The sequence below is a fragment of the Pristiophorus japonicus genome, chromosome 2 (assembly GCF_044704955.1).
Source record: "Pristiophorus japonicus isolate sPriJap1 chromosome 2, sPriJap1.hap1, whole genome shotgun sequence".
NCBI classification, from domain to species: domain Eukaryota; kingdom Metazoa; phylum Chordata; class Chondrichthyes; family Pristiophoridae; genus Pristiophorus; species Pristiophorus japonicus.
Genome location: NC_091978.1, coordinates 198,223,590 through 198,246,244, shown reverse-complemented (window position 1 = coordinate 198,246,244; position 22,655 = coordinate 198,223,590). Strand labels below are relative to the sequence as shown.

General features: G+C 43.8%; 1 protein-coding gene across 2 annotated transcripts in view; it reads left to right on the top strand.

Moving 5' to 3' along the window:
• pi4k2b (phosphatidylinositol 4-kinase type 2 beta) overlaps positions 1-22,655 on the top strand; it is a 97,296-nt gene that overhangs the window by 22,866 nt on the left and 51,775 nt on the right. The window contains exon 2 of one of the 2 annotated variants that reach the window (XM_070870739.1): positions 11,208-11,408. The exons of the other annotated variant lie outside the window; for it this stretch is intronic. Within the exon in view, the coding sequence (XP_070726840.1) occupies positions 11,208-11,408 (201 nt within the window). The remainder of the gene's footprint in view (positions 1-11,207; positions 11,409-22,655) is intronic. 2 annotated transcript variants of the gene reach the window in all.

The following is a 22,655-nucleotide window of genomic DNA, read 5'->3' as shown; positions in this document are numbered from 1 at the left end:
CTTCTGACCTTATGCGCGGTTTCGAATCGCTCCCACACCCTTGATTCTAGACTCTGGAATTATGAAGGGACTGTGACAGACTTGGACAGACAATTGGTTTCAAGCTAGGAAGCAGGTATGGCTTTATTGTGTTTAAAAAGAAGTAAAAGGCACACCTTTAATAACACAGAATAGTGATACCAATACACACTGGGGTACAACACATTGAATAAAATGTCAAAATACCGCTTGTGGGGAAAGGAATACAGCTTAAACTCTAAATAGGGTAAAGAGGAGAATGCAGATACATTTACACACGTTATCCCAGCCTCCCCCTCCCAATTCCCCTAACTAAGTTATAGTTAAGGGGGTTATGCTCACCAATCCCTTTTGACAGTTGGCGGCGAATTGCGGTTTCGGGGTTCGCTACACTTTGCCTTCTCAGCGAGCCGTACTCCGGACGGAGGAGAGGACGTCTGACTGCATAGTCTTCAGTTGGGGTGAGTCCGCTGATGCGGTAAGTCGCGTTTTGGATGTATGGGGGTAAGTACCCACTTTCTTTGGTTAGGAATAGTTTTAGTTAGTCCTTTTAGGTAATTTCTCACCTGTTGGTCATTCAGAAGTCGATTGTAGAGTGGAAATAAATGTCGATTCTTCGGTTTTTGCTGAGTTGGTTTCGGTTGGTCGTTTCGCTGGTTGTGGTGGCCCGGTTTGTCAATTTGGTTGCTGACAACCTTCCATTTCATGGGCCTCTTGCTGTCTTGCTCGGTCGGTCCTTGATGGTTTCTTGTAGTTTTCTCCACTACTCCATTTCTTTACTCCCTACCTCTCCTGCTGCTTGTTGATTTTTCTTTGTAAAACTGGGAATAGATATACCCCAAAAAGGCTTCCTTATCTCCCGCCAAATCTGGCCCAGCTCTTTTTGTTTCAAGGGAGCTGTTCATTAGTTTTGAGCTCTCTTTGTCAGAATTTGGCGGGCTCGTTCAGCAGTAATTTGATTATGATGTGGTAATGTGGAAAATCACTGGTTGACATTGTTGAAGCAGTGTTTAAATTCTTAGGCCGTTTGGCTGGGCCCGTGATTTCTATAGGTCTAATTGCACATGCATACCAATAATGGTCTCCGGTGATTAGCCTGATAGCTATTGATGCGTTTATGTCCTAGGGAGCGAATTTTTATGCCTCAATTCTTGTTAGTTATCGATTGACTCATTCTCCCAGACAAATTGAATTGGCTCCAATACCCAATTCCTAAGTGAAGTCCCACCCTCTGTTCTGGCAGTCTCTTCCAACGTGCTCCTTTAGAGATCTTATACTTGTAAAGCTCTTGGGTATCTTCCTCAGAGTTTTTCCTAGGATACCAAAATATTCATAGAGTTCCAAATTAAATTCCCTCTCCTATGAGTCCAAACACTGGGGTGGTGGAAGGGGGGGGGGAGAGAGGGGGGAGGAGAGGGAAGAGGGGGGGGAGAGGGGGTCAAGAGGAAGCAGGATCTGGGCGTGGGAGATGAGCCTTATCCACGCAGCCCCAGTGAGGCCATTCGGCCAGGGCTAGGGGCTGCGTGTCCCGGGCCCCTCCCACAGAGTTTTGGGCGCCTGGAGCTACTGCACATGTGCGCCCACTGTGGTGCGCATGTGCAGAGGTCCCGGCACTGTGTTCAGCGCAGGGACCTGGCTCCGCCCCCCACAGCTCATGCTGCACCGCGCCCAGCTCCAGAGGACCTGAAGGGAGCCGGAGAATAGGTGAGTTTTTTTTTAGGCGCACTTTGTGGCGCAAAAAACGGGAGTCCAGGTCGGGGCTGCGCCGTTCTAGGCGCGGCCCGAAACTTGTGCCCACAGATTTTGGGGCTGCGCCGTTCTAGGCGCGGCCCGAAACTTGTCCCCACAGATTTTGAGAACAGTCTGGCACTTTGGATGATTAACATTTGCCATTTTGATTTATTTATATTTTATAACCCTAGTATAAATTTCTTAATGGGTGCTGAAACATTAAATCTTTAATCAAAAGAACATGACTATTTGATGTAATGTGGAGCAAGGATACTATCTGAAAATTGTGGAGTTTTTGGTTGAATGGAATCGTGAGTTGACAAAATAAAAACAGATTTTACAGTATAATTGTTCACGGTTGTCAATATAAAAACAATTTCCTGATCAAATCTTAAGGCAAGATTTCCTCCAACACGTACAATTTTATCCAAAACAATTTTTTTTTAAGCATTCTCTTTTTAGAACCAGTAATGAGCAGATTGAATATGTTGATGTTACAAGCACAGTTTAGACATTTAACTGGCTAGCCTAATGGTAACGGCATTTGTCATGTTAGCATAGTGATATCTGATAATACTGAGTGATATTTTTAAGCTCTGTCGACTGGGCTACTGTATTCAGTGGATATTGGCTACTTTGTGGCACAAAACCAGTTTGTAATATTTCATCTTCAGTATTTCACATGCAGTCATGGAATGAGATTTTTGTATAACTTGTTTCTTATTCAAACGTGACTGCTGATGTCCCAGATAAATGTTTCAATTCTAAGTTGAGAAGCTTGGCACAGTGTCTAGCTTGAAGTATTCAGATATATATGTAGCTGTCTCATATTTATAACCATATCTATTGTTTGTACTTTCACTTGGAAACATTGACATTGGAAGCAAGATTAGCAATGACGCCTCGATGAGGATGAGAGCTTTTGAAAAAAACTTTGTGGAAAGTGCTAGTGTTGTACAACGGCAAATTGAATTTAAATATTATGAAGAATTTAGAATATTAATTTTGATAAATGCTTGGGTATAATTTTTGATTGTCAAGTTTTAACTGAACAGCTCCTTTTGTAAATTTCAAAAACTAATTTAACCTTTTTAAAGCAGTATTTTGTACCCCTCATTCTACTTTTCCATTTGATCCCATGCAAGCCAGTGTACTGTTAGCAAAGCTGCTGTGCTTCATAATTAGAGTTGTCAATTTGTTGTACGAGAAATTTAGTTATTTTATCCTTGTTCTAGCATAATACCAGAACAATTTTTAAAGCAGGTTATGTATATGTATTGAAACAGAGAACTAAATGTGTCCAAAATGTCTATTTACAGAAGTGGCATAAAGATTGTTTACGTTACACTGAAAATAATTTTTGACATATTGACAAACAGACTAAGTGATCCAGTCAAAACAGGCATTTTAACTCTGACCTTACCAATGAGCAACATTTGGAACATTACATTTTGAAAGACCAGCAGAAAGGAAAATATTAAGAGTTGAAATTTAAAGTTAAGGCAACTTGCAAAGCTGGCCTTGCTTCCAGTGGAACAAAAAAGATTTTGAAGCTATTTGACATTCTTAATTACTTCTCCTTGCCTTATAAGTGCTCCCACACACTGGGGCACTTCCATAAGTGCCAGCAGCTCAAGTAGCCATTTTCTGAGCCTGGATTGAGTGTTGTCAGGCAGGGCAGTTCAGTTTGATGCTCTCCTAATTACCATACATGTGCACTTTCAAGCATAGGTCACTGAACAGCAATCAGGAGCAAGGATCCTGGCTTTTCCTGCTTTCCCTTTGCTATAGCTAATTATTGTGACCCTGTCCTGGCTGACTGAGATCAGGTAACTCAAAACAGACTGATTGAATCTGGGGCTTTCCCAGTCTCTCTGGATCAGTACCACAACAGACAATGCAGGAGATTTGATCCCTGTTTTATCTTATAAATTTGGCATTGATTATGAAGATGATGATTTTAGGCTGCATTGATTATAGATCTAGAAGCTGTGACTAAAATTTTAAGAAGCTTTGGGCTGGATTTGTGGCTGATTTTCACCCCATTTAGCACCTGGGCGTATAAGATTTTGCACCGGGGTGGAATTTTCGCCAATGGTTTTGCGGTGGTGCTAAAACTTGGCGCTCTCCCGCTGTTTTGACCGTTTGGATGACTTAAATCATTGCGCTAGCACCCCAGGCGGAACTTTCAAGCATATCACCCGATTTAGCGTCCACCCAGGAACCCGCCAGCAAAAAGCAGTCGGACCCAGGGCACACCAGGCGCTAACGCACCATCTTGAAAACTGAAGAGAAAGTCGGAGTTCTGAGTGATTAAAAGCATTGGGAGAAGAACGTTGCGTTACTGCATACTTTTGATTCTGAAGTTTATAGTTTTAAAGGACATTTAAAGACATTTTAAAAGATGGGGACTATATCCGACATTAATACTGGCTGCTATATTTATACGGCGTTGAGCTGGAAGAAGGCCTATTGATCATTTTCAATGTAATCGAAGAGGTCGCAGGCGTATGGGGAGGAAACCTTACTCTTTCCCCCCCCCCCCCCCCCGAGTTTATAGGGAACATCGCTCATACCTCCAGCTCTCTGAGGCACAGTGCGTTAGAAGACTGTGCTTCCGAAAAGAGGTGGTCACACAGGCAGACCTACAGCCTACCAGCGGCAACAGGACTGCACTGCCCATCGAGATGAAGGTGACTGTAACTTGCCCTCTATGCCTCCGGCTCCTTTCAGGCATCAGCGGAGGACATATGCTCCATCTCGCAGCACGCTACACATTGCTGCATTCGCCAGGTGACTAATATACTGTACGCATGCAGGTGGACTTCATAAACTTCCCAATGACTAAGGAGGCCCAGAATGAGAGAGCTGTAGGTTTTGGATGATTTGCTGGCTTCCCCAAGGTTCAGGGTGCCCTTGACTGTATACATATCGCCCTGCGAACACCTTTACAGAGTCCAGAGGTTTACCAAAACCGAAAGGGATTCCACTCCATGAACATACAGATCATCTATGACCAGACTCAGTGCATCATGGCAGTCGATGCCCAATATCCAGGGAGCATCCATGATGCTTTCATCTTGCATGAGAGCAGTGTGTGTCTCACATTCCAGTGTCAACCACAAGGCCAGAGCTGGATGCTGGGGACAAAGGTGTTACGGCCTCGCCACCTGGCTCACGACCCCCCCCCCTTCCAGAACCCTCAGACAGAAGCTGAGCATCGCTATAATGAGGGCCATGAAGCCACACGCAACATCGTCGAACAGACAATTGGAGTGCTCAAGCAGCGCTTCCAATGCCTGGACCACTCTGGAGGCTGCCTGCCAGACTCCCCTCAGCAGGTCTGAGTTCATTGTGATGTGCTGCATGCTACATAACTCTGTCATCATGAGGGGACATGATTTGCCAATGGAGATTGCAGGACCACCTCGGAGGAGGGGGGCGGCGGCGGCGGGGGAGGAGAATGAGAAATTTCGCAGCTGCAAAAGCCTTAAATCAGCAGTTCATAATTGAATGCTTTGCTTGAAAAGTGAACGGCACATTTGACTGTTGCTTGACCACTCTTCCATCATGTTGACTATCTCCCCTTATTCTGCAAATGAGACACTACACAGGAATGGTTAAGATGAACAAAAGAATTTATTAAACTTTATAAACATTAATAAAATAACATAAATTAGCTGCATTCAGCAGTGTGCTAATTCAACAAGAACAACACGAACAAGATAAATCAGAACAACAATTTAAAAAAAAACATAGGATGCATCCAGCATCATCAACATTAATGAGCAACCCCTGCCTCACTATCTTTTACCACCGGCTTCCCCCCGCCCCCCCCCCCCCCCCCCCTTGCCTGCTACTCCTAACCCAAGTGGCACCAAGATGGCATGCAGCAACATTGTCAGAGCGCTGCTGTGTTGGGCGGAGAGACAATGGATGTACCACCTGGGGACACACTGGACCAGCTTGTGGCGTGGAAAGCCTGGCTTCTGACAGGCGAGCCTCTTCATCAGTGTCGCCAGTGGGGAACGCAGAAAGTATAGCGGAAGGGTTTATGGACTGTATCACATGCCCAAGCTGAAGCAGAGCATATGCCTGTGATGACCATATTCCGCTAGGCTTCGCTCCACACATTCCAGGACTCCAGTGTCACTGCTGGAGGCCAGCAGCCTCGTGGGCACTGATGGCCTCGAAGGTTTCACGGTTCACACCGACAATCTGCAACCCTAGTCCCATAATGGTCGCAGTGAGAGTCTTGATGGTTGCGGGAATCTTACCCAAGACATTAAGGAGCTAACTGGTGAGGTGGATGCTCTCCCGCTACAGTCCCACCATGTCCAGTTCCACATCTGCCTGTCTGTCAGCAGACTGACTTTGACTCTCCCTCCGGAGAGATGGCATATAGGATTTGATCCCAGAACTGTGTTGCTGCACGCTACTAGTCCCAGGGGCCTCGGAGTTATCGAACCCTGAGAAAGGTACGTCATCGTCTTCAGATGAGGGGACTGCCAGTGGTAAAAGATGGGTGGATTGCATCTGCCCCGGAGTTGGCTGATCTACAAACTCCTCCTCCACCTCCACCACCACACGATGACCTGACATGGAGTGTTGCTTTGAGGGATGCTGCGGCTGGTCATCTGGAAGTAGAAATCAACAAGAAGGACCGCCATTACTCCATTATATCGAGCCCACAGGCATTGCATGATATTGCCCCAACCCAGCCCAGGGAGTGCAGGACTTGCCCTCAGTTTCCAAGCGGGGGTCAGCATTCCCCAGTGGCAATTGGCCGACCAGAGACGCCGATGATGCCTGCCACTCGCTCCTCGAGGTCAATGAGTGGCAGGGTCTGAGCTGGACCGCCGCCTGTACTCGCCTGCTTGTGCTGATTGAGACTTTGCCTGTAAAGATGGGAATGGTTACAAGAGGGTCCATCTCCATACTGTCAATGTAATGCAGTCCTCTGTTTAATGGCCTTGGAAGTTGCACGTGGTTCGTCAGGAGGACATCAAAGTGCAGAGACATCGTATGTGATCTCAGAAAGCAATCTTAATGTGTAAACATCATTCATGGCAAATAGGGTGCCAAACTAAGCCTAGCTATGTGTCATGCATTTTAGGAGGCAACCCAGAGTGCTGACACAGCAAACAGCATGAGAACACCCAAAGGCATGAGAATAAATAGTGCATCAGATTTATAATTGAAGTGATGAAAGAGTGCATGAATAAAAATTGTACTGCCTCCAACGAGCTTCAAACTCATTGAACTTTTATTGGCACTGTTTGCCATTCCTGATCACTGTCTGAGGCAGAGACCGCCTCAGCGATTTCCTTCCATATGTGATTTAAAAAATGGATGGCGGGTCTAGATCCACCTCTCCGATGTAACTTCTGCCTTCTCTCCACAGCCCCCACTAGAGCTTCGTTAGCCTCCTGGCTAAATCGCCTGGCACGCTGTCTTGACTCCTCATCTTCTGTGATCAAAATCCAATTTTAAAATGGCTGATTCTGCCCCAGGTTATACTGCGTATGCACGCAGCCACGCCCTGCATATGTGTTTCCGAGCAGACCAGAAGCGCGGGAAGAAACACACAACTTTCACATGCGCAAAATGGCCGTATTTTTTAGCGCCGGAACTTTCTGCTCCAGTGCTCAAATTGTGTGGTGCAATGCTGGAGTTGGCGTTAACGCTCGTCGTGAACTTTCATTTGGCGAAAGTTGCACAATCTGACGCTAATCCTAACCCGGCGCTAAATTTTTAATTTGCCGAAAATGGGTGAAACCGCAAAAAGCCGAAAATCCAGCCCTAAATAAAACTAAATACTAGTACAGAAGGTTTGCACGCTGTACGCTTCTCAATAAACGACTAGTGTTCAAATCCACCCAGATGGATGGATAAATATTTTCTCTTGGCTATAAAGATTTTATATGAAATTATATTTGGCAGTCTTTAAATATAGGCCCGCATTTTGCGCAGTGGTGAACGAAAAAAAGCTCGCTGTTCATTGCTCACGGACTTTATTAAAGAGCTAAAACCGCAATTAGGAGCCAAAGCAGCATGGCACCCTCGACAAGGGATCTGGGACCTGTGAACATGGCAGGGAACAGCGTGTCTCCTCAACCAATCAGATTGAAGAATCCTTAATGAGCCACACGGAGTCCAAAACCAGTAAATGAAAAATCATATACAAAAAGTGAAAGAGAGGGGAAAAAAAGATGGGATTGAGAGAAAGAGATAAAAGATGAGAAATAAAATTAAAACATTACTAATTTTTTTAGTTACTTCAATCTTTTTAAATCTCCAAGAATAATTAAAATCCGAAAAAATGAGACTCCACATTAGTAAAAGTAAATTTTCAGAGCCAGAGGTGGTTTGACCATAATTATGACCAATGTTCCCTGTAAGCGGCACTTTGTTCTGCGCAATCTGTTTCTTGTAATACACGATCCCTCAAAATTTCTGCACATGCACGGTATTTAGAATGTAAAAGCCGGTGAGCGGCTTGCGTGGGACCTTTGAGATTATTGTGCGGCCGTGCACCTCAGCGGGAACATTGCATAAGACTTGCCACGCTGTTAAAAATTCACTTACACTTGAATGGACAAATCTTAACCATTTCTGAATTGATTAATGAGTAAATACCTCAACTTCTTGCTGTGGCACATATATATAGTATGTTGGTGTACACTTGCTTTCCACATTAACCTTCCAATGTTGTGATTTTACTGCCAACATTTTATAATGGGGAAAAGTCTGCTAAGATTTGTCTGTCACGGTAATTGCAGGCCTCCTGTATGTAGCATGACGATGTCTGTTGGCATTTTGCTTTTTTTGATATTTGGGTGTTTTTAGCCCAATATTGAGGACGGCCTGGATCCCCCCCACCACACACTTGCACCTTGCAGTTGTCTGATTTTGGTTTTGGGTCTCGGGCCATTACCTACCCACCGTTCCCACCCTGTTTCATTTCAGCAGTGGGAATGGGCTAGTTGAGAGCCTAACACTCTAATCTATGAGGACAGGCTGGTGGAGGACCTTTGTCTTATGGATGTTTAGCGTAAGGCCAATGCTTTAGTATGCCTCAGTAAATACGTCGACTATGTCCTGGAGTTCAGCCTCTGTGCGCAGGCGTCATCCGTGTACTGTAGCTCAACGACAGAGGTTGGGCTGGTCTTGGACCTGGCCTGGAGATGGCACAGGTTGAACTGGTTCTGTAGTTTAGTTCAACTCCAGCTTGTTGACTGTGAGGTGGAGCATGGTGGCAAGAAAGATTAAGAGGGTTGGGGCGATGACTCAGCCCTGTTTGACCCTGGTCCAGACGTGGATTGGGTCTGTGATGGATCCGTTGGTAAGGATCACGGCCTGCATGTCGTCGTGGAGCAGGCGGAGGATGGTGACAAACTTTTGGAGGCATCTGAACTGGAGGAGGATGCTCCATAGAACCACTTCCCATATCTCGGGAGCCTCCTATCAAGAGCAGGCATCGACGATGAGATCCAACACCATCTCCAGTGCGTCAGTGCAGCCTTCGGCCGCCTGAGGGAAAGTATTTGAAGACCCAGGCCCTCAAAACTGCCACCAAGCTCATGGTCTACAGGGCTGTAGTAATACCCGCCCTCCTGTACGGCTGAAATATGGACCATGTACAGCAGACACTTCCAGTTGCTGGAGAAATATCATCAATGATGTCTCCGCAAGATCCTACAAATCCCCTGGGAGGGCAGGCGCACCAATATCAATGTCCTCATCCAGGCCAACATCCACTGACCACACTCTCAGCTCCGCTGGGCAGGCCACCTAGTTTGCATGCCAGACACAAGACTCCCAAAGGAAGTGCTCTACTCGGAGCTCCTTCACGACAAACGAGCCAAAGGTGGGCAGAGGAAACATTACAAGGACACCCTCAAAGCCTCCCTGATAAAGTGCAACATCCCCACTGACACCTAGGAGTCCCTGGCCGAAGGCCGCCCTAAGTGGAGGAAGTGCATCCGAGAGGGCGCTGAGCACCAAGAGTCTCAACACCGAGAGCATGCAGAAATCAAACGCAGGCAGCGGAAAGAGCGTGTGGCCAACCAGTCCCACCCACCCCTTCCCTCAATGACTATCTGTCCCACCTGTGACAGAGTCCGTGGCTCTCGTATTGGACTGTTCAGCCACCAAAGAACTCACTTCAGGAGTGGAAGCAAGTCTTCCTCAATTCCGAGGGACTGCCTATGATGATGATGACTCTAATCTAGTCATCCCAAACCATTTCTGGCTGGCAGTTTCATATCTTTGTCAGTAATACTTGTACTTCAACCTATATAATTTGCTATCATGCATTGTGACTTTACTGTATAACTACATGGTATTGATTCCCAAGTGCCTCAAGAAGCTCAGCCTTTTTTCATCTCAGCAGCCTTGAACAGGTGTGGTGGCCCAATGTAATTCCACAGAATGGTGGTGGGGATGTTGTAGGGACCATTTGTATAGACATGGGGTAGCAAAATAACACACCCGCCTACTTCTGTTGCCTAGGCCCTAAGCTCTGGAATTCCCTCCCTAAACCTCTGCCTCTCTCCTTGTTTACTCCATTTAAGACGCTACTTAAATCCTATCTGACGAAGTATTTGGTCACCTGCCCTAATTTTTCCTTGTGTGGTTCGGTGTTAAATGTTTGTCTTATAATACTCGTGTGAAGTGTCTTGGAACATTTTACTACATTAAAAGCACTATACAAATACAAGTTGTAGTTATGAGCAAACCTACTCGTAATATATTTAAAGTCTTGGGTATGGCAAAAACATCCAGTTAAGTGTCACACATGCAGTAACACTTTTCATCTGTTTGTTTATAATGCCCTATTGTTATAAAAGCTGTGCTCCTTACATGCTTCAATAATTTGTTGCAAAGGTTGAGGACTGTGAAAAGAATACTTCCTCGCATCTAATGTATCTCCTATGCTTGCATGATTTATACTTGTGTCTCCTGCTTCTCCCATCCCTATCTATCTCCACTAACCTATATAGCTAGACAGAATCTATTTCCATCCATTTTAAAAACCTCAGTCGTATTCCCTCTAAGTCATCTGTTTCTCCAGTGGAAAAAGCACCAATTCCTGAGCCTGTCCTGATAAGTTATCATTTTAGTCACCTTTTTGGATCTGACTGCAGTTAATTAATTGCCTTCTGCTACCCTGAGTTCTTTGAGAATAGGAGCATTCTTGGAACACAATTTCTCACCGTGTTCGTAAATATTCTGCTTCACTTTGGACCTTTTTTGTGAGATTTTCACTGGAAAATATGTTTTTTAAAAAAAAATACAAATTGATATCTGGCAACTTGTAACATTCCATGGACTTCTGCTTTGATTTATTTAGTAATTGTTACTCGTGTTGAATTTTAAATATTGGATGCATAATTTCAGCTTGCCATATGGTTATATTTGAAATAAAGATTTATAGGTTGATCACTTTTTTTCAGAAAATAATTGGAGTGTTCAAACCAAAAACGGAAGAGCCCTATGGACAATTAAATCCCAAATGGACCAAATTTTTCCACAAGATCTGCTGCCCGTGCTGTTTTGGCCGTGGTTGTCTCGTACCTAATCAAGGTTACCTGTCAGAAGCTGGTGCTTACCTTGTAGATGAAAAACTGGGGCTGGGAGTAGTACCAAAAACAAAGGTATGTTACTGTAAGTTTTAAAGAGATCACTGAAATAAACAAATTACATTATACATCTAGGGACTGCTTTTTTTATTGCTTTTCTAGATCAGATCAGTATTGTATATAATTCTTTATGCCCTTTGGCAGTACTCTTTCTATTATTTATGTTTGAAAGTTTTGTTACACTTCTGAGGAAAAATTGGTAAACTTGGGTAAAGATACTTCTTGGAATAAATATATTTTTATAGATTAGTTCTACTTGATTGTAGACTAGTTACACTTTCTGGTTGGTTATGTATTCCCTGTATAACCTGTCATAAATAACTTATTTCTGCACTTAACATTACAGTAAAATAGTATCGCCTGTATTTGTTACCATAATTTTAATTTTGCTGGTGGAATTGCTCATTTGAGGTGACATACACACTTTTCTTCATGAGCATGGCAAATTTCAAAATGGCCACATAACCAGTGAAGCAACCTCTACGCTGCCCAAACGTTGGCCCCAAGTTTCGACATGATTTGCTCCTGATTTTTAGGAGCAACTGGTGTAGAACGGAGTATCTTAGAAATAGGAATTCTCGCCATTTAGTTTGCTCCAGTTCTAGTCAGTTAGAACAGTTTCACTTTGGAACAGAATTTTTTCCAAAAAGGGGCGTGTCCGGCCACTTGCGCCTGTTTTCAAAGTTTCGTCAGTGAAAACTTACTCCAAACTAACTTAGAATGGAGTAAGTAAAGATTTTTGTACTTTCGAAAAAACCTTGTCTACACTTTAGAAAATCAGGCGTAGGGAATGGGGGCGGGGGGTTTAAAGGGAAGTTTACAAACATTAAACACTTCAGTTTTACAAATAAATAGCCATCATCAATAATAAATGATAAAAACATCAATAAATCAACCAATAAATCAATCAAAAAAAATTAATAAATTTTTTTTTAAATCAATAAATAAAACATTTTTTACTTACCGACTGCAGCACCGGGAGTCCTCCAACAGCGTGCTGGGATGCCCCCCCCCCCCCCAGTGTGTCTCTGTTAGTGTCTCTATCTCTCTCTCTGTCTGTGTGTCTCTCATTCTCTGTCTGTCAGTGTCTGTGTTTCTGACAGCGAGGAGGGGGGTCGAGGGAGAGAGGGGTGGGAACAGAGGGAGGGATGGGGTAGAAGGGGAAGGGGGGAAAGGAGATGGGGAGGGGGGAAAGGAAAGGAGAAGGGGGAGGGAGGCTGAACGGGCCGGGCCCAAGACTTCGGGCAGGGCCCATCCCCGTCCCAGTCCCCAGCACCAGATTTACAGGTAGGTGGCATTGGGTCGGGTCGGGGGGGTGGTGGGAGGGAGGTCGGTTCGGTTTGGGTCGGGGAGAGGGAGGTCAGGTCGGGGGGGGAGGAAGGTCAGGTCGGGGGCGGGGAAGCGGGAGTTGGGTCGGTGTCGGGTCCGGTCCGGCCGGGGGGGGGGGCGGGGCGGGAAGCGGGAGTCGAGTCGGGTCGGAAAGAAGCAGGAGCTGGCCATGGGAGGAGCCTTATTCACGCAGCCCCAGTGAGGCCATTCGGCCAGGCCTAGGGGCTGCGTGCTTCGGGCCCCTCCCACACAGTTTTGGGCACCTGGAGCTACTGCACATGCGCGCCCCCTGTAGAGCGCATGTGCAGAGGTCCCGGCACTGTTTTCAGTGCAGGGACCTGGCTCTGCTCCCTACAGCTTCTGATGCGCTGCGCCGAGCTGCAAACGACCTGCAGGGAGCTGGAGAATCTGGAAGTTTATTTTCGGCGCACTTTGTGGCGCGAAAAACGGGCGTCCAGTTCGGGACTGCGCCGTTCTCGGTGCGGCTCGAAACTTGGGCCCAATGTAACTTCACTCCTAACCAGTGAAGACCCCCCTCCAATGAACATTACGTTTCATACTATCCATTCTTACAGACTTTTTTGATGCAGATTTATGCCAAATTGTGAGCATTTTTGTGTTTTTAGACCTATTTTGAAACTGGCTCAGTATGTTTTACGTAGAACTCTTAAAGACTCCTCTGACTGCAACATCCCATCCAGTCTGAGTCCTCAACCCAAGTCCCAAAAGTGGAAAGACTCAATATTGTCATTGCTAATCTATTAAATGTTGTAAACTCGTAACAAAGGTATGAAATGTATACTATCATGCATGTATGGAGATTTAACTTGAGTTGCAAGGCTGACTTTTGTTACCTTATAAATTGATGTTGTTGTGTTTATAATATCTACACCTCAACAGAAATCTTTCTCCCTTTTAAAACCACTTATCAACTCCCCTTGCCTCAACAAAACACACACTACCTCTGTCTTCGACTAACACCAAATCTGTAATTTTATTTTCCTCTTGATTAGAATGCCTCATTGCCTTAAAACACCATTTGAATTTCACAGTCTGATTTCCACCCTGCTCACAGCAACAAAACATGTTTGGCCAAAGTCAAAATTGCATTTTTTGTGTCTGCAACCATGATGAGTTATCCCGCCTCCTTCATAACTTCTGCAATGTTTAATTTAGTAGACCATGTTGTTTTTCTCCATTGCTGCATCTCTGTTATGCAGACTGTTCTTGCATGATTCTATTCCTATCTATCTAAACACAGATCTCCAGCAATGGCTTCTCATTCCACCCTCTACACTGTCTCATCTGGAGTCGCTCAATATTCTATACTCGATCCCTCCTCTTAGCTACATTCTGCTGTGCGGGAATCTCAACCACAGACACGGGCCTGATTCCATATGTATGCTGACTTCCTGCCAGCTTTACCTCTTCCCCAACCTCACAGCCCTGTGACCAAGTCTGTGCTTTCAAACTACCTGTCCAACATTCATCATGGATAAGCTGTGACTTTCCCCAACTTAACATTAGGAAAACCAAATGCAGATTGGATGACTGTTTTGCAGCCTTCTGGACTCAACAATGAGTTCAACAATTTCAGATCATAACCTCTGCTTCCATTTTTCAGATGCCAGCTATTGCTGATGATTCTGCTATTCCCATTTACACCACCTCTAGATCTTTTGTTTCATTACTTGCCCCACGACCATCTCCTTTTGCCTTGCGCCATCATCCCTTTTGTCATTTAATCTCTTCTGCCTTCCATCCTATCACAGACCTTCCCTTTTGTGCATTCCTCCCCTCCCCCTTACCCTGCCTCTGTACTTGCTTTCATCTCTAACCTTTTCCAGTTCTGATGAAAGGTCATCAAGTTGAAGTGATAACTGTTTCTCTCCACAGGTGCTGTCTGACCTAAGTATTTCAGCATTTTCTGTTTTTATCTCAGATTTGCAGTATTTTGCTTTTGTAAAATGTTCAGCCCCTGATGGATAAACCCTTGTTAACTACTACTTCTCTCTTCCTGGCCATTCACCCAGACTGAACCATCCAAAACTGAATCGTAGAATGACATGATGATCTGAATGGCCTCCTTCTGTGCTGTCTCTGTACCGTCTCTTTGGTAGAACTATCCAATTAGTCCCACTCTCTTGCTCTTTTTCCCCATAACCCTGTACATTTTTCCTTTCAATTATTTATCCAATTCCCTTTTGAAAGTTACTATTGACTCTGCTTCCGTCATACTTTCAGACAGTGCATTTCAGATCATAACAATTCGCTGTGTTTTTAAGTCGACTCATAGCGCCTATGGTTCTATTGCCAATCACCTTAAATTTTGCCCTCTAGTTACCGCTTCTGCCGAGTGGAGGGTAGCCAATGTAACCCCACTTTTAAAAAGGAGGGAGAGAGAAAACAGGGAATTATAGACCGGTCAGCCTGACATCAGTAGTGGGTAAAATGATGGAATCAATTATTAAGGATGTCATAGCAGTGCATTTGGAAAGAGGTGACATGATAGGTCCAAGTCAGCATGGATTTGTGAAAGGGAAATCATGCTTGACAAATCTTCTGGAATTTTTTGAGGATGTTTCCAGTAGAGTGGACAAGGGAGAACCAGTTGATGTGGTATATTTGGACTTTCAGAAGGCGTTCGACAAGGTCCCACACAAGAGATTGATGTGCAAAGTTAGAGCACATGGGATTGGGGGTAGTGTGCTGACATGGATTGAGAACTGGTTGTCAGACAGGAAGCAAAGAGTAGGAGTAAATGGGGACTTTTCAGAATGGCAGGCAGTGACTAGTGGGGTACCGCAAGGTTCTGTGCTGGGGCCCCAGCTGTTTACACTGTACATTAATGATTTAGACGAGGGGATTAAATGTAGTATCTCCAAATTTGCGGATGACACTAAGTTGGGTGGCAGTGTGAGCTGCGAGGAGGATGCTGTGAGGCTGCAGAGCGACTTGGATAGGTTAGGTGAGTGGGCAAATGCATGGCAGATGAAGTATAATGTGGATAAATGTGAGGTTATCCACTTTGGTGGTAAAAACAGAGAGACAGACTATTATCTGAATGGTGACAGATTAGGAAAAGGGAAGGTGCAAAGAGACCTGGGTGTCGTGGTACATCAGTCATTGAAGGTTGGCATGCAGGTGCAGCAGGAGGTTAAGAAAGCAAATGGCATGTTGGCCTTCATAGCGAGGGGATTTGAGTACAGGGGCAGGGAGGTGTTGCTACAGTTGTACAGGGCATTGGTGAGGCCACACCTGGAGTATTGTGTACAGTTTTGGTCTCCTAACCTGAGGAAGGACATTCTTGCTATTGAGGGAGTGCAGCGGAGGTTCACCAGACTGATTCCCGGGATGGCGGGACTGACCTATCAAGAAAGACTGGATCAACTGGGCTTGTATTCACTGGAGTTCAGAAGAATGAGAGGGGACCTCATAGAAACATTTAAAATTCTGACGGGGTTAGACAGGTTAGATGCAGGAAGAATGTTCCCAATGTTGGGGAAGTCCAGAACCAGGGGTCACAGTCTAAGGATAAGGGGTAAGCCATTTAGGACCGAGATGCGGAGGAACTTCTTCACCCAGAGAGTGGTGAACCTGTGGAATTCTCTACCACAGAAAGTTGTTGAGGCCAATTCACTAAATATATTCAAAAAGGAGTTAGATGAGGTCCTTACTACTAGGGGGATCAAGGGGTATGGCGAGAAAGCAGGAATGGGGTACTGAAGTTGAATGTTCAGCCATGAACTCATTGAATGGCGGTGCAGGCTAGAAGTGCCGAATGGCCTACTCCTGCACCTATTTTCTATGTTTCTGCCACTGGAAACAGTTTCTCCTAATTTACTCTTATCAAAACTATTTATAATTTTGAACACCTATCAAATTTCCTGTTAACCTTCTCTGCTCGAAGGAGAACAACCCCAGCTTCATCAGTCTCCACATAATTGAAGTCCCTCGACCTTGGTAGCGTTCTGGTAAATTTCTTCTACATAGGATTACAAAGGATATACAGCACAGAAAGCAAGCTCTTTGACCCAACCAGTCCATGCCACTGTTCATGCTCCACTTGAGCCTCCTCCTGTCTTTCCTTATCTAACGCTTATCAGCTTAACCCTCTATTCCCTTCTCCCTCATATGCTTAACTAATCATCCCTTAAATGCATCAATACTATTTGCTTTAACCAATCTCTGTGGTTGCGAGTTCCACATTCACACCACTCTCTGGGTAAAGTAGTTTCTTCTTAATTCCCTATTTGATTTCTTGGTGACTATCTTATATTGATGGCCTCTAGTTATGCTCTTCCCTGCAAGTGGAAGCATTCTCTCTATCTACACTATCAAAACCTTTCATAATTTAAAAGACTTTATCAATCACCACTCAGCCATCGTTTCAAGAGGAAAGATACCCAGCCTGTTCATCCTTTCCTGATGGGTATCCCCTTGCATTTCTGGTATTATCCTTGTAAATCTTCTCTGCACCCTCTCCGGTGCACCCCTCTCCTTTTTATTTGAACGATAAAGGAGTCAAGGGTTATGGGGAGCGGGCAGGGAAGTGGAATTGAGGCCATGATCTTACTGAATGGCGGAGCAGGCTCGAAGGGCCAAATGGCCTACTTCTTCTCTTTCTTATAATATAGCAACCAGAATTGTACGCAATACTCTACAAGTGTGGTCTAACCAAGGTGGATACAAGTTTAGCATAACTTTTCAATTCTATCCCTCTAGAAATAAACCCTAGTGCTTGGTTTGCTTTTTTATGGCCTTGTTAACCTGTTTTCTACTTTGTGATTTGTGTATTTGTACTCTCAGATCACTTTGTTCCTCTAACCCCTCCAGGCTCTCACCCTCCAAGTAATAAGTGGCCTCCCTATTCATCCTACCAAAATGTAATGCTTCACATTTATATGTTGAAATTAATTTGCCAATTATATGCCCATTCTTTATGAATGTCTTCCTATAATTTGTTGCAGTCCTCTTCAGTATTGACTATCCTCCCCAATTTGGTGTCATTTGCAAATTTAGAAATCGTGTTTTTGCTTCCAAAGTCTAAATCGTTAATATAAAATTGTGAACAGTGGTCCCAGCCTTGATCCTTATGGAACACTACTTCCCAACTTCTGCCACCCTGAATAGCTACCCTTTGCCCCTACTTGCTGCTTTCTGTCTTGAAGCCAGCTAACTATCCAATCTGCTACTTATTCCCTGACTCTGCATTCTCTGGACCTTATTCATTAGTCTATTATGTTGTACCTTATCAGAGCCCTTTCAAATATCTAGATAGATTACATCTGCTGCATTACCTTTGTCTATTCTCTGTTACCTCTTCAAAAAATTCAATGAGGTTGCTCAAGCAAGACTTTCCCTTTTGAAATCCATGTTGACCATTCATTATATTTTTAGTTTCTAGATGTTCTATTTTGTCCTTTTAGTAGGGATTTCATTATTTTTCCTACCACCGATGTTAAGCTGTCTGATCCCCGAACATGTTTTATCTCCCTTCTTAAATATAGGTATTCCATCCGGACCAGGGATTTTATCCTGAGTTTTAGTTTATTTAATATCGTTCCTCTCTTTATTTTAAATGCAGTTATCTTATTACTAATCTAATCGTCTGTCACATCCACCTGTTCTATCTCCCTGGAAAATTCTAAAGCAAAGGAATTGCTTAATATTTCTGCCATCTCTCGCTCACTCCCTGTGATACTATTCTGTTCATCTCTTAGTGGTCCTGTTCTCATTCCGACCTTTTTTAATTTGTGCCTATAAAATATTTTACTATTTTGTATGCTCCTTGATAATTTAATTTCATAGTTCCATAGTTCCTCTCTGCCTTCCTAATTGTTTTTTTGAGTTCTCTTAATCTCTCCATATTTTCTCTTGTCATGTTCTCTGCTGCTGTCCATGTACTTATCATCATCATCATCATCATCATCATCATAGGCGGTCCCTCGATGTAGCCTCTTTCCTACTCCCAATTTTTCTATTATGGCTTTATTCATCCATGGTGTTTAATTAGTGTTTAACTTGTTTTTTAGCAGAAAATATTTATCTGCACTCTGAATACAGTTTTAAATGTTTCCCATTGCTGTTCTAGTGCCATTATGTTCTCCCTAATGACAGCCACTCCATCTTCCCTTTTTCCCTTCTCTATCTTTTCTAAATATGTCTACCCTGCAGTGTTTAATTCCCAGTCCTGACTTTTCTGTAGCCATGTCTCCGTAATCCCGACTGTCTGGTTCCTCGCAACACATGATTGTCTCCAGCTCCCCTGTTTTATTACGTGCACTGTGTGCATTGCTGTACAGATAGCTAACTCATTTTTAAAAACAGTTCCCCTCTTTATTTTTAACCGTCTTTCTAAACTCCTGTTCTATAACACTCTCTTCCCTGGCCATCAATGTTCTCCCTTACTTTATTCTTATGCTTTCCTGTTTTGTTTATATTTAGGCTAGTTTCATTTCTTGTAGATCCTTTCCTCCATCTTACTAGTTTAAAGCTTTTGCCATCTTCCTATTTACCCTTTCCGCTAGGACTCTGGTCCCATCCTGGTTCAGGTGGAGCCCGACAGCTCCTTTTTGTCCCAGTACTGGTGCCAGTGTCCCATGAAAAGGAACCCCACTTTCCGATATCAGCCCTTTAGCTACATGTTAATTCTTCTGATCTGACTGCTACTATGCCAATTTGCATGTGGCTCGGGCAGTAATCCAGAGATTATTACCCTCGAGGTCCTGCTTTTAATTTAGCTCCTAACTCCTGATACTCCCTCAGCAGGGCCTCACTGTCTACACTCTAAGGCCTTGACATCCTTCCTAAAGTGTAGTACCCAGAATTAAGCACAGTACTCCAGCTGAGACCCTAACCAGTATTTTATAAAAGGTTTAACATAACATTCTTGCTTTTTCAACTCTATGCCTCCATTAATAAAGCTCAGGGTTCCATATGCTTTTTTCAATAGCCTTCTCAACTTGTCCTGCCACCTTCAAAGATTTGTGTACATACACCTGGAGGTCTTTTAGCCTACACCCTCTTTAAAATTATAATATTTTGTTTATATTGCGCCTCATTCTTCTGACAAAAATGTATCACTTCACACTTCTCTGCATTAAATTTCATCTGCCATATGTCTATCCACTTCACCAGTTTCTGTCTTCCTGAAATCTATTGCTATCCTACTTGTTTACTACATTTGAGTTTCATGTCAACTGCAAACTTTGAAATTATGCTCTGTACATCCAGGTCATTTGTGTATATCTAAAAGAGCAATGGTCCTTGTACTGGCCCCTGGGGCACACCACTGTATACTTCCCTCCAGTCTGAAAAACAACCATTCAGCACTACTCTCTGCTTTTGATCCCTTAGCTAATTTTGTATCCACACTGCCACTGTTCCTTTAATCCCATGGGCTTCAATTTTGTTAACAAGTCTATTATGTGGTACTTTGTCAAATGCCTTTTGAAAGTCCAAATACACATCAGCCAAACTGCCCTCATCAACCCTCTGTTACTTAATCAAAGAACTCAATCATGTTAGTCAAACACTATTTGCCTTTAACAAATCCACGCTGACTTTCATTAGCCCATATTTTTCCAAATGCCAATTAATTTTGTCCCGGATTATTGTCTAAAGTTTCCCTTCCACTGACGTTGGGCTTACTGGCCTTTAATTGCTGGGTTTATCCTTTTTTTTTTAAACTGATGTAACAGTTGTAATCCTCCAGTCCTCTGAAATCACTCTCATATCGAAGGAGGATTGGAAGATTGTGGCCAGAAGCTCTGCAATTTCCACCCTTTCTTCCCTCAGCATCCCATCTGGACCGGATGACATTCTACTTTGAGGACGATCAACCTTTTAAGTACTTTCTCAATTTTTATTCTATCCAACATCGCTACTACCTCCTCCTTTCATGCTACATTGACAGCATTCTCTAGTAAAGATAGAGGCAAAGTACTCATTTAGTAACTCGGCCACGCCCTCTGCCTCCACAAGATGATCTTTTTTGGTCCCTAACTGGCACCACCTTTCCTTTTTGTATTGTTAGGAAATAGCCAAGCTTAAGGCCATCTCTGGTCACTTTAATAATCGGATCGACTGTAAACCAATCTGGTGGATATATGGTTTACTTAGAGTTTAAGAAGGAATATAACACATTAGTTATATAGCAAAAACATACAACCATAAAAGATAGTTAATGCCCATCCTAATCAGACAAACGGCTGCCACACGTGAACAGTTCCTTAGCTTGCAGTCTCTTTCTCTGTCTAGAGCTTCCTTCGGCATGGGACCACTCGAGAGTGTTTGACCAGCTCAACTTCTGTTTTTCCCTCCCCTCACATCATCTGTGCTAAACAAATCTTTTGAGTGTTACTTTTATTCTCTTTTTTTAGAGGTAGGCCTGACTGGGATATTGATGAGACCTTTTGACCTACAGAGGTTTCCCTACAAACTTAATATCCAATAAGGCTTCTAGTTCTTTGTCTTGATTTCAAAACAAAGCACGCCCTAAAGATGTGTCCTGATCTTGGCCACATGACACTCTGTTTACACTAACCCAGGGTTTCTTCCTGTGGAAATTATTTCATCTCTTCGTCCCTATCTTCTCCTTTGATCCCATGAGGCCAAACCAGAAAATTGCTCCTTATGTTCTTTACGATGTAGCAACATGTTTACGTTAACTCACAACTTTCATCCATTCTAAGTCTTGCTGAAACAAATGGTCTTAGATACATAAACAAAACTGAAGCTTTAATTTGAAAACCACAAATAATGGGCGTCATAGTGCAGAATGCTATAACATCTCAGCAGGGTACCAAGATATTAGGCTAGACTTTCCCGGGAGCCCCTCAACGCCCGATTGCCTGCCAAGAAAACCTGCTAATGTTTGGTAACTAATGCTGGCGAAAATGTCCACTTCTAAGTAAAAAAATAATCGCCTGGCAAGAATGGATCTTGCACCATTATTCTCGGCAGTTAAGTGTAAACTAAATAAAACGGGAATTAAAAAAAAAAAAATTAGTCCAAGGCTGCAGTTGGGCCTAGGCTTTTTTAAAAAAAAAAAAAAATTCACTAAAAAATGAAAATTAAAAAAAAATTCCCAAGACACTTTAACACCTAATTGACGTTTTACAATATAAAATAATAAAGAACCTTTAACTTGCCTTTCTTTGCAGAGTACTCACCTACTGCCCTGTTTAAACAGCTTTTACAGGGCGGTTCCCTTGGCGATCTGGACGGGCTTCCGTTGAGGCCAAACTTGTGCCCTGGCGATTTTCTCGGCGGTTTGGTCCCGGCGGGTGTTTTGAGATTTGGGTGATGCCATTGAAAAACTAGAAGAAACTTTCGCCGGGTGGAAAAACAGCTTGGCTGTCGAGAAAATCGCTGAAAATGAAAGTTTAGCCCATTAGCATTTCTAAGCATCCTGAGTAGACACTTGGAGGCCGAAATTCAGCACTGCTGGAAACCTGGCGCTCCTCCCAATTTTTATTTTGGAGCCATTACCCCCGAAATTTTTTCGGTGGTGGTCCAATCCATATTCAGCTCCACAAGTTTAAAAAATGGGTTCCAGCACGAAGGAACCCTTCCAAAGTGCATTTTTCAGCGGTGCGGCTGTCTTAAATGGAGCGGAATTCCCACTGAGAAATTCAGCACGCAAGTAAGTGTTTCTAATGAGCTCGCTGCTCCCTGGCCTTTTTAAAGGGCAGGGTTTGCAGCTAGGGCCCTAAGCATGGAAGGAGTTGGGTTGAAGGATGGCTGGTGTGAGACAAGGAAGCAGGGCGAATAGGTTTACGGATGTGGAGCTCGTGACCCTGATGCAAAGTGTGGAGGGTAGATGGCCAGTGATGTTTCTAGACGTGGGGAGACCAAGCAAACAAGTCATAAATACTACGTGGAATGAGATGGCACAGGTGGTGTCGGGCATCTCCATATATCTGAGGA